At 42.5% G+C, this 13,071-nt stretch overlaps 1 protein-coding gene across 1 annotated transcript in view; it reads left to right on the forward strand.

The window, feature by feature from the left end:
* Positions 1-13,071, forward strand: part of ABCA4 (ATP binding cassette subfamily A member 4) — a 103,205-nt gene that overhangs the window by 80,731 nt on the left and 9,403 nt on the right. Inside the window, exons 36-42 of the mRNA XM_043521510.1 lie at positions 364-533; positions 1,416-1,593; positions 4,705-4,820; positions 8,937-9,084; positions 10,147-10,270; positions 11,185-11,314; positions 12,253-12,373. Of these exons, the coding sequence (XP_043377445.1) occupies positions 364-533; positions 1,416-1,593; positions 4,705-4,820; positions 8,937-9,084; positions 10,147-10,270; positions 11,185-11,314; positions 12,253-12,373 (987 nt within the window). The remainder of the gene's footprint in view (positions 1-363; positions 534-1,415; positions 1,594-4,704; positions 4,821-8,936; positions 9,085-10,146; positions 10,271-11,184; positions 11,315-12,252; positions 12,374-13,071) is intronic.

Below are 13,071 nucleotides of genomic sequence, written 5' to 3' on the forward strand. Positions count from 1 at the left end.
ACTGATACATGCAAAGTTATGTTTAATGTAGTAGTTTTCTATTTTGTTTTGTTATCCTGTTGCCATTCTATACACTTTCGAAGAATATCTTTCAGGTATTAAAAAGCTGACTTTGTAAAATTCATTGCCCCATTGTTGGAAAGCTTTTTTAAAACCAGTGTTTTGGAATGATCTCACTAAAACACAACGTGTGGGCTCCCCCTGCTGGGTCACTTCAGGTATCTAACAAACCCTCAGAGCTATGCACATTCCTGTTGACATTTTCCATCTGAGAAGTAAACAAAAGGCAGCCATGTGGCCTCCTGCTGCTCTGTGTTGGTAGTGCAGGCTGCTTAAAACACTTTTGCTTTCTGGCTCTTATAGGTGTGGTTTAACAATAAAGGCTGGCACGCCATGGTAAGCTTTCTCAATGTAGCCAACAATGCAGTCCTGAGAGCCAATCTGCGACAAGGCCAAGCTCCTGAGGAATATGGGATCACTGCAATAAATCATCCTCTGAACCTCACCAAGGAGCAGCTCTCAGAAGTCACTGTGTAAGCTGCAGTAGTTTCCCTGGATTCTTTCACACATTTATTTCTCTTCCTCTCCATTCAGCCTATTCCCACCCCCCGCTTCATCCCTGAGAGTTCAACCACCAAGTTGAAGCTTGAGTGGTATAGTTTAATTCATGGCATATGTTTTTATGTGCCATTTGCATGGGGACCCTTTTCTTCAATTTTATCATAGTCAGAAGTTACGTAAAAAATCTCTTCTGTGTTCTCTGCCTGTGAGACAAACTCATTACTGTTCCTTGCAGAGAGGCTCTCCCATCCTACCTACAGGCTATCTCCATTGGAAACGTAACTATGGGTGTAGGCACGCCTGTGCCGTGTATCAGAAAAGCCAGAGTAAAGGCATCATAATTTGGCTCTTAGGTGCCCACAGGTACTTGGTGCTGTACAAGACACACAGTCAAACATGTTCCCTGGCCCAAGGAGCTCTCATACCATGGCATTTTCACAGCTGTGCATGGTCCTTGTGTTGGGTCTTTTATTAATCCCCATTGCTGAATGTCTCTGTCTGGCTGCACCTGAGTGACAGTACGGTCTGTAACAGCAGGGCTGCCTTGAGGGGAGTGAGTGTCATGTGGGTGTGCAGGGAACAGATCGACCTGTATGTGTGTACTTGTTAGTTACAACCCTGAACTTAATGCCACAAAATATAGTAACAAATTCCCAACGTTTGAATAACCCTTGACTTCCAAAATACCCTTGTGATAGCTGGATGTTAACACTGCCTGTCATTTTCAAGCATTTCCTGCTGGTGTTAGCTAGTATGGGTTGTAGCTGCTTGTGCTGGCTCAGAGCTCTCTAGTGGCATTATGAATTACTTTCACTCTTGCTCATACGGTCCCTCCCTCCTCTGCTTTGTTGCAGGCTGACCACTTCGGTGGATGTTGTTGTTGCCATCTGTGTGATTTTTGCCATGTCCTTCATCCCGGCCAGTTTTGTTTTGTATCTGATCCAAGAACGGGTGACAAAGGCCAAGCACCTCCAGTTTGTCAGTGGTGTTAGCCCTGCTGTTTACTGGCTAACCAATTTCATTTGGGACATCGTGAGTAACTGCTAGTTGGAGCTCTTTGTCTGGAGCTATTCCTGGGTTTGGTTTAGCTTGGAACCTGTAGACCTGTTTAGTGAGGTAGATCCCAAGCCCAGCAAACTATTCATTTCTTAAACCATTACCTGGGTAGCTTGTACTAAGCGCCTAACCTCATGGATTTCCAGTGCATACTATTATATCTTTCTGTACATATTATTATTTTGTATTGTTGCAATATAGAATAACGCCGTCGCTGGGGCTAGTTTAGAGCTGTGCTGAGAGCCTGGCTTTCACTTCCCAGGCCAGGAGGGAAGAACTTCTCTGACTGACTTAGGCCATGTCTGCACTGCTACAGCACAGCCACAGTACCGTAGTGTAGATGCTTCCAGCATTGATGGAAGGGTATTTTCCACTGATGCAGTTAATCCACCTCTCCAAGAGGTGGTAGCTAGGATTCTTCCATCAGTCTAGCCGCGTCTACACCAGGACGCAACTTAACTACAGCAGTCTGGGTGAGAAATTTTTTACAGCCCCAAGCACCACAGCTAGGTGGATCCAATTTTTCAGTGTGAATCAGGCTTAAGGCAAAGTGATAGCGGACTCCAGAAGGAGCCCTGTTCCAGCCCTTCTCATTTAAAAAGAAGAGAGTACACCACCGCTGCCACCATGTCTAGGTTCCTTCCCCACTCTGAACTCTAGGGTACAGATGTGGAGACCTGCATGAAAGACCCCCTAAGTTTATTCTTACCAACTTAGGCTAAAAACTTCCTCAAGGTACAAACTTTGCCTTGTCCTTGAACCCTATGCTGCCACCACCAAGCGTGTTAAACAAAGAACAGGGAAAGAGCCCACTTGGAGACGTCTTCCCCTCCAAAATATCCCCCCAACCCCTACACCCCCTTTCCTGGGGAAGGCTTGATAAAAGTCCTCACCAATTTGCATAGGTGAACACAGACCCAAACCCTTGGATCTTAAGAACAATGAAAAAGCAATCAAGCTCTTAAAAGAAGAATTTTAATTGAAGAAAAAGTAAAAGAATCACCTCTGTAAAATCAGGATGGTAAATACCTTACAGGGTCATCAGATTCAAAACATAGAGAATCCCTCTAGGCCAAACCTTAAGTTACAAAAAGACACAAAAACAGGAATATACATTCCATTCAGCACAGCTATTTTACCAGCCATTTAAACAAAAGGAAATCTAATGCATATCTAGCTAGATTACTTACTAATTTAACAGAAGTTCTGAAGAGCATTCCTGATCTGTTCCCGGCAAAAGCATCCCACACAGACAGACAGACCCTTGTTCCCCCACCCCTGCCCTCCAGCTTTGAAAGTAACTTGTCTCCTCATTGGTCATTTTGGTCAGGTGCCAGCGAGGTTATCCTAGCTTCTTAACCCTTTACAGGTGAAAGGGTTTTGCCTCTGGCCAGGAGGGATTTTATAGTTCTGTATACAGAAAGGTGGTTACCCTTCCCTTTATATTTATGACAATAGTGGACTGCAGAAGAAGCCCGGTTCCAGCCCTTCTCATTTAAAAAGAAGAGAGTACATTAGGGTTGGGTCCACAGGGTGCGTAAAACATGAGCACTTGAAGGGATCGTTGGGGGTTCAGCTAGGACCTCACAGGAAGGGTATAGAGGGCAGTAATTTAGTATACGAGGGGAAGAAAGTAGATAGTCTGGATTTTGTACACCATACTGAAACAGACAGTCATGCTAGCCTTCCATCAACTTTTAAAATCATTGCGAGGAGTTTTGTCGTAGCACTTGGAAGAACATTCTAGACATATTAGCTAGTGCTGCTTATGCTATAAAAATGCCTTTCCCTGTGCCTTATGAACCTTTGATCATTCTGGTCATATAGTATTACTAAAGTAATAAACATAAATACTGGGCAGGGGGATGGCTGAGCTTGCTGTCACTTTATCCTCCTATCTGTATATAGCAGCAGTTCAATTTAGTGGAGTGAAGCCAACAAGAACTGTTCTTTTAATCTAATATATCTGTGTTTCTATTGCCCCAATACCTTACATATATGTATCTGTTACATAAATTAGAGTTTACAGTCCTCATCTTGCTAGCCCAGGCTGGAAATATAAATCTATGAAGTGCAGTTAGATTTCTGTTGTTCCCCAAATGGCATGACATCACCACCACCCTGGACAAATTTAGCGTCCTAGGAACCTGCTATGTAGGAAGATAGGGGAACCAAGCAAGGGATTGTTAGGGAATCCTGAGGAATTCTTGTACTTTGCATTGGGTTACATTGTGTCCCTGTTCAAACACAGACACGAGGGCGCAGGAGTGGGAGTGAGGGTCTCTCAGGCCTGGTCTATCCTACAGAGGAGCCTCGCTGCCCTGGGGGTTACAGCCAGAGCCCCTCCGCCTGGCTGTCAAAGGCAGCAACAGACAATGTAAACAACACAGTGACTACACAGACACTGCGTTGACCTAACTACATCGACCAGTGGGGCTCCGGCTGTCAGCTCCCCACAATACGCCACTTCAGTCAGTATAGGCGTGCTCTGCCGACGGAAGGAGCATAGAGTGGACACAAAGAGCCGATTTAATTACTGCAGGTTTCAGAGTAGCAGCCGTGTTAGTCTGTATTCGCAAAAAGAAGAGGAGTACTTGTGGCACCTTGGAGACTAACACATTTATTTGAGCATAAGCTTTCGTGAGCTACAGCTCAAGCTCACGAGCTGTAGCTACAGCTGTAGCTCACGAAAGCTTATGCTCAAATAAATTTGTTAGTCTCTAAGGTGCCACAAGTACTCCTTTTAATTACAGCAGTGGCTGTAGGTCGACTTAACTTAAGTCAAGTTAATTTTGTAGCGTAGACATGCCCACAGAAAGAGCTGTTGCAAATTATTTCTCTTCCCCACACGCCAATACTTTGGACAATTGGGAAGGAGGAATTGTGCCTCTCTGAGGCATGGTGCCTCTATGCAGATCACTTACAAACTGCCCCTTCTGATGGGCTGCCTGCCAGCTAAAGGCACGATCTAACCCATTATTTCCAATGCCCCTCAATTTAAAACTGTATTGGAGCAGATCAGTAGGCCTGGGAATGTTTGCAGCTCTACAGGGCTCACACATCACACTTCTTCCTTTGCTGTGACAGGTGAATTACACACTGAGTGCTGGCATGGTTGTGGGTATATTCATTGGATTTGAAAAGAAAGCCTACACGTCTCCAAGCAATCTCCCTGTACTTATTGCATTGCTGCTTCTGTATGGGTAAGTCTTCCAGGCAATTTATTTATGTAGAGTCTAGTAAGCAGGCAGTGACCTTTATTTTCATGTTAGAAACAAATTTCAGGTTGCTAAGCTTGGTAGTGAGTGATGTCTAGTTTTAAAGAGGTATAATCTAGTGGGCACCACAGAGCACTGGGAACCAGGAACTCGTTGGTTCAAATCCCAGCCCCAACAATAATTTACTGTATGGCCATGAGCAAGACACTTAACCCCTCTACCACAGTCTTCCCATCTGCAAAGTCAGGACATGATATTTATTTACTATCTCACAGGGATGTTTTGAGAATTAACTAGCTAATTGGGCTGGACAGGATTTGGAGGGATGGAACTTTTTATGGCTAATTATTAGTAATAGCCATTATTATGGTAGGGTACAAAGGTCCCCATCCGAATTGGGGCTCCATTATGCTGGACACTGTGCAACCACAGATAAAGACAAAGGAGGCAGTATAGCTTAGTGGGTAGAGAACTGAACTGGTACTCAAGAAATCCAGGTATAGTTGCTCTGTTCACTCGGGTGAACTTGATGAACATTTCATCTCTCTGTGCCTTGGTTTATCTATCTGTAAAATGCATAAGTATACTGACCCTCCTTTGTAAAGTGCTTTGAGATCTACTGATGAAAAGTCCTGTATAAGAGCTAGGTACTAAAGAGACACAGAAAGCCTACAATTGTAACTGACACAAGGATTCTGATCCCCAGCTCTGCCATATGCAGCAAAATGGGTTTACTAATGTTTACCTACCTCACAGAGGTATTGAGAGTCTTAAAGGTGAAATTGGATTTGTGTGCTGTTCTGCTGCTTTCTGACAGATAAAGAAGGTCTAAATGTTTTTTTTAACCCATATATTTTGTTTGTTTTTTACCCCTAGAAATTCCAGAAATATCAGATCTTGTTTTCTGAGGTTTAGCTGAGGTAGTCGTTGGCAAGCTTAAATGTCTACTGTGAACTTTTTCAGCCTTTATCTGAAGGGGTGGAATGTATTCAGTCTTTAACAAATAGACCATTTCTTCCAGCTGTTTAAGCAATTCAGTTAAATAAGTGTTTGCAAAAAGAGTTTTGACAAGACTGAATAAAATTCACTTCCCCTCTCAGTTAGTCAGGGTTCACTTTTAATCTCACAACCCTACTAGTTCTGCAGCTGTCCACAGTGTCCGCTACATAAAATAGATCAGACAAGATCTGAATTACTAATGTAAAACAACAAGCAGCTTTTTATCTTTAAACACAGGGGCCTTCCAGGCCCCCTTCATACACCACAAAGAAGCCTAGAATGGGCAGAAATCCAATTTTGCTTTTTCTTTAGCGGTCACCTTTAATGTGCTGAAGTTTGTCAAGCACTTTGGATGGAAGGCATTATACAACTGCTGAGCATCATTTAGTGTCTGCAAAGTACTTGAAGATGAAAAATGTTAAATAAATGACGGATACTGTTTTATTTCTAGTCACTTCCCCATGCTTTTTCAAAGTTACAATAGTGCAGTCACTAAGAAGTGTGGTCACTAGTTAAAGACACCTAAAAGCATTTAATCAGAATAGCCAGGGGAATTTTACAGGGATAAGAATGTCCTATATTAAAAGGAGTGTGTTTCTGTTGTTTTAAAAGCATCTGTAAAAATGAAGAAATGTTTGCCAAAAAGCATCCCATGTGAGTCATTTTCAACTTCCACTTGTGACCACAGCCAGGTTTTAAATATGTCTTCAGAGGCAAGAGCTAGTGGACGATCTCCACTGCATCATCTTGTGATTTTCTTTTAGCAGCAAATTGTGAAACTTGTGAAATTGTCGTCTACTTAGCCCCCAGTTTGTACATACCAGGAATGTATGACAGAGTTTGGAGCAATTCAGCACTGTTGTCACTGCAGCTTCTCCTTGTCAGACTGTTTGCTGCCCAACATTATCAGTATGTTAAAGAAGCATACTGTTGTTCTGCTGCTGAATCAACACCTGATATAGTGTGACAGTTGTTTGGGTACTCAGGACTCTGAGGCCAGGTCTACTCTACAGATCTATATCAGTATAACTATGTCACTCAGGGGTGTGAAAAATCCACACCCCCTGAGCAATGCAGTTATACCAACCTATCCCCCTGTACAGACAGCCATATGTCAACAGGAGAGCTTCTCCCATCAACATAGCTATTGCCTCTTGGGGAGGGGGATTAACTACGCCCATGGGAGAAGTTCTCCTGTCAGCATAGAGCATCTTCACGTGTGCTACAGTGGCGCATCTGCATTGGTGGAGCTGCACCAATGCAGCAGTTTAAGTGTAGACCTGCCCTTAGTCATCTTCTTACCCTCGCCTCTAACAAGATGGAGTCTTTTGTGCAGTAGTGGGTGTCTTCTCCCTAACACTGTCAGCCCTTCTGCCACTCAAGCACTCTCCCCTGGGCTTATGCCAGCCCTTCCTTTGCCAGGCAGGTTAACAGTAGGTGCACCCCAATCCCCAAATCCCTTTGAATCATTCTGCAGTGGTATCCAGCCCCTGACATTGGCTACTCCCAGAAATTCCAGATTCTCTGCACCCAAAAGTGCAGTGTACCCCAATTTGCCATTTTGTCCTTAAACCACCACTCCTGTAAACCATACAGCACTTGTGAACACTTATAATAAAACAAAAGTAGGTTTGTTTAAGAAAAATAAAGATTGAACTAGAAACGAGAGAGTGAGGGGAAACAAGTGTTTACAATATAAAACAGGAAGCTGGATCTACATTTATCAATAGTTACCTATCCAATATAATAAAGTAGATTTCCCCCAAAGTTCAGTACTTTGCAGAGCTGGCTGGTTTCTCAATAATCAAGATCCAAATATTCATGAAAGCCCCCTGCCCTTTAAAGGTTTCCTCAGTGAATGGATCCAGAGTGTCTTTCCCCACACTGTGCTTTAGTGAAGTCCGTTGTTTCTGTTCACAGGCAAGGCGAACCCTGACCTGGTTGCAAAGTTTCTTTTCTACCTTTAAGTGGTTTTGATTGTATGTCATTGTCTCTGATGATTTTCCATTGACTGTTCTGTGATGTGGCAAGGATAGACAATAGAACCTTGCATTACCTTGCTGATTGACTAGGGAGGGTGACAACTCCTTTTTGGTTAAAGGGGTCCTCATTGAGACACATTACCCGCTGCTGACTAATTTCTACTCTAATTCCATAAAGCAAACTTTCAGTATAAATACATTGTTCCTTAAATATTACCTGTAGGAACATCTCACAATGATTGAGTCTTGACAAGTTATAAGCTTTCTGTAGATAACCCTACATATTACTCTTTATGGATAAATATCCTGTAAGACATGTGTTAGGTGTAGTGAGTCTGTCAGGTCTGAGGCGAGAGCTGTTTTTAAAGAACAGGGGACACTTTGCCAAGGGGTCTCTGTGTCATAAGTAGTGGCATAGGGAACCCCAAGCTGGGTTGCAGATCAAGTGTGAGATGCATTGGTAGAGCTAAGAGAACATAAGTTTGTAAAGTATCTGCCTCTCCTATGCTCTGCTCAAACCAGTATTGTGTTAGTGTCTCACTTTTATGACCTCAAAATTTCACCCATGATATTTTTTATAATAGAAAATTAATCATGTGCAATTTCTTCACTTATGTGCAGTTGCTGCCCTTATAATCACTAAAATCCTTGACTGATGAAGTGTTAATAACCTCTAGTAAGTAATTGTGTCTGATTTTTCTGGCCAGTTCCAGGGGTTGAAATAGTGGTATTTGGCAAAACCACATAGCTCATTTACTACATCTAACCTTTACCTGCTTCTCTCATAGATACAGCCATGGCACTCATGGCTTGTCCAGAGATATCAGGGTAGTCACCTGCTGTGTGGTGATGATTGCCATACAGGTGTTAGTTTTCTAAAATCTCATCAATTTCACCTGATGCTGTTGTTTCACATTTGAGCAGCGAACAGAACTAGGCAGATGGGGAAAAAAAGCCATTGTGTGGTAACCAAAGCTTGGAGTCCGAATGAAATCTCTGATTAGTTCTGAGATATCGCCATGTATGGGACAAGAAGAGGAGGGCTCAGCATATGTCTCTGATTGACAAACTAAAGGGAATACTCAGAAGCTGATACGTTGTGTTTCTGTCTTTCACACAGGTGGGCAGTAATTCCCATGATGTACCCAGCGTCCTACCTGTTCAGTGTTCCTAGCACTGCCTACGTTGCATTGTCTTGTCTTAATCTCTTCATTGGTATCAACAGCAGTGCCATTACATTTATCCTGGAGTTGTTCGAAAATAACCCAGTAAGCAATGTTTTCATGGAGACCTTGATTTAAAGAGCTGTGCCAAGACAGCATACTGCATGTAAGGTATCCCAGCCTAGTATGTGGCGGGTCACCATCTGTAGTAATTGTGTTTTCGCCCTCCGCTGACCTTTCTGGGAGTGAGTAGGGAAGACGCTACTGGCTGTATGTGGACTTGGAGGGTGGAGAGCTCTGAGTGGAGCCAAAGGAACCAAATGAAGTGGGGGTAGGCACAATTGACTTGCTGAGCTACCAGCCACACACACACAAAGGAATGACAGTAAAGTGCTTTTGATCAAGTAGAAAAAATCCATCTTGAGCCACTGCCAGGAGCCAACTTCTTCCTCAGAGTGGTACATGTGATGATACAGTGTGTTTGCTTGGCCTGGAAAAGATGATGGTTTTGGCTCAACTAGCTTCATGATTTCATGTGCCAGCTTTATCATGCCCTCTGGCACTGTTATCTATCCATTCTCCTTTGTATTTTCAAAAATCATGTGTGTGCTCCTTCACAACTTCTTGCTGTGATAACATGACAATACAAGCCAGTGCTGCTCAGCCTGAGGTGCAACAGGCCAATCTTATGTTACTTCTGAGACCGAGTCTTTCCCAGATTATGCCCGTCCTTTTAGAGTTATACTCCTGGCATTAAAGACATCATAACCGGCGAGCAAGAATCTTTCTGCTCAAGAGTCCCTGTCCCAGTTTATAATGGACGGGGACAGAATGACACATTGCCTACAGTACATACAATAATATTTCAGTGTGAAGAAGGTGAAGAAAACATTTCTTTTCTCACTGGCATTTTTTTCCACATAAAACTCCCTGTTAATTTGCCTCATTTGCTAGAGTTGTCCTACTACAAACTATATCCCTATGTTCTATTTTGCAAGTCTTTGGTGTATAGACTGATAGATACTCTAACATTATCTCTGTCTTCAGAACAGAGAAGACCTAATTTCACTGATATGACAGAGAACTGAGCATTCATTTCACTTTTTTCTTAAAGAAAATGCTCTAAGATGCCTGAGTTTCACTCCATATGTTATTTCCATATGTTAGTCTTTGCAGAAATTCAATAATACACTGAAAAATATGCTGATAATCTTCCCACATTTCTGCCTGGGCCGTGGACTCATTGACCTAGCCATGAACCAAGCAGTGACAGATGTCTATGCCAGGTTTGGTAAGTAATAGCTAGTAACTTCAAGGACGTTTTGAAACCAATGCTGATCATGTCCATACCTGGGCTAAGATATATAAGGACTGGTGGCTGTTTCTCAAATTTCCAACTTTTTCATGTCCGTATGTGTGTCATGAATGGTCAGAACAAAAGTTCAACCCTTTTAAAGGAGTTGCAATACACCAATACAACTTTAAATGCTGCGTGGGGTATGGCCCATACCAATAGCCTGTGTCCTAAGTGAAACCATTTCTACTGTACTTAGATTCTGATCTGCCTTCATTTTTTGCCCTTTCATGGTGGGTGGGTTTGAGAAGACAGAAACACTAACATCCTCTACCAGACTGCAGGGCTTTGAAGACTGGCATTGAAACTAATAGGTGAAGTCCCTGCTTTCCTTGCTCTGAGCTATCTGATCCCCTAGACAATCATAGCTGGGATATATGTCTGCAATGTTAATTGCTGTCTGCTATTTTGATAGCCTTCGTACTAATTTTAAAAATGGCTGCATTTCTTTAAAGGCCCCCCGTGTGGTGCTGTGGCTGCCTTTGATAAAAGAGAACTTCTTGCTGGAAAGGCAGTGATAGATCAACACAAAGTTTATTAATTTTTACTCAGAAAGGAAAATTGCCACCAGAATACCCCATGAAAATGTCTAGATATGATCTGCCACTGGCCTCATATCTATGGAGACAGCATTCATTTTTGCTCCCACATATGAGTGTCTTTAGAATTTGGTTTTGAGTTTTCAATAAGAGTCTTTATTAGGGCACCTGGGAAAATTGCAGACATTGCCTGGTAATCACATAAATTACAGATTTGCATCTGAAGTCATTACACTAATGAGTTTTGTTCTGAGGAGCAGTGCTGTGTTTGGGCTATATTTCACCTTGCTTTCTCATGATTTCACTCCAAAGGTGAGAAGCATGTCTTGAATCCATTCCAGTGGGATTTTGTTGGAAAGAACCTGGTTGCCATGGCAGTTGAAGGGGTTGTATACTTTGCTCTGAATCTCCTTATGCAGCATCATCAGATCCCCACAAGATGGTATGTCCAAAAACCCTTGGACTCAGAGATAACAAAAAACTGTCATACAAGCTTAACAAAAGCTTTGTGTCTTAGTTATCCACTGTGATGCCTTTTCTCTCCTGGAAATCTCCCATTTGTGGTGGCCTTACAAGATTCACCCTGTTTACTTTGGCATCATCCTCAGCCACTAGGCCCTGATTCAGGGAAGCACTTAAGAATGTACTTAAGTCCCATTAACTTCATTACTTCCATGGGATTTAAGTAGATGCTTATTTGCTCTCTTAAAACAGAAATGTTTTTTGGAATTAGAGTTTCAGGGTTAACTTATTGTATTAGGTAAACTGTGGTATTTAGTCCCCAAAGTGAACTTTTAAAGCTTCCAAGTGACTTAAATGCTGATGAGAGGTGCTAGCCAGGAAGTCCCATGGACTGCAGCCCTCTGTTTATGCACAGCACAGTAACAGCATGGCCAGTAGCTTCCCACACTGCTTCTTAAAACTTCCTCACTCCCACCAGGGAGCTTCCTCCAGGCATGAGAGTGTAATTCATTCGCAGATGTGATTGCCAGCAAGGGTTCCAAGGATATAGTCTCACATGGACAGTTTTCCATTAAGAAGTAGACTGAGACCATCAGCTCTGTATACCTAAGGCTTTGACTGAGCACTGCGTTGTGTCAGATTCAAATTACTGATGGAGGAGTGAACATGTCCCATGTCCCATTACAAACCCCTTTGATCCACCCATGTGTTCACAGTACTTGGAGTTTAAGATGGAGAAGTCTCTTCAAATCCAAGAGTGCTCCAGTTAATGTCATATTATAAAACTAAGGTCTTCTCTCTTCATCTAGTCACATTTCCTGGCAATCATCTAACTATGATTTCAGGCTCTGCTATTGTAATTGTATTGTGCCCCATGCTATTCACACTTTTTTCAATGAATCTGTTGCATTTCTTTAGGTTTTCTGAGCCTGCTAAGTTGCCTATTAGTGATGAAGATGAGGATGTTGCAGAGGAAAGACAAAGAATTATGAATGGAGGAAACAAAACAGATATCTTAACATTACAAGAACTGACCAAGGTAATATTTTGAGAATTTTAAAATGTATGTTCACTTTAGTTGGAAACTTATCTGGGATGCAGTCTACTGACAGAATATTGTTCCAGAATGCACTTGAACAAGTGGACAATATAGTTTTCAAAACCAATAACATTTTAAAAGCAAGGTTTTCCACCTTTACTTGCCTACTGCCCTCTGATCAAAGAAATCAAACCAAAGTCATAGATTTTGATATAGAAAAGTCCAGTATGGACAGGACAAGCTTCCCTACTCACACCCAACTTAACCCTATCCAAGATCTACCATCTCCCATAAACCGTGATTCTCCACCTAGCCCTTCATTATGGGCTGTTCGGTTTCCATTTGTGAATCCCAATCTCCACTTCTCTCTCATTTAGCTGGTTTCACATTATAAGACTAGGAGACTCTCACAGGGTATGTGTACATTGCAGTCGGGATATGTGGTTGCAGCATGTGCGTGGACATACACAAATTAGCTTTAATCTAGCTAGCTCAGGTCCTGGAGCAGTGAAGCCATGGCAGCAGGGGCTTCAGTTTGGACTGTACAAGCCCACTTGGGACCCTGGGTAATTATTCAGGCAGCTAGCCTGTGCTGAAGTCCATGTTGCTGCGGCTTCACTGTAATCGGTATGCAAGCTAGCTAGATTTAAGCTAACTCAGGTATGTCTACATGTGTTGCGATCACGCATCCTGACAGC

The sequence above is a fragment of the Chelonia mydas genome, chromosome 8, assembly GCF_015237465.2.
Source record: "Chelonia mydas isolate rCheMyd1 chromosome 8, rCheMyd1.pri.v2, whole genome shotgun sequence".
In the NCBI taxonomy this organism is placed as follows: Eukaryota; Metazoa; Chordata; order Testudines; family Cheloniidae; genus Chelonia; species Chelonia mydas.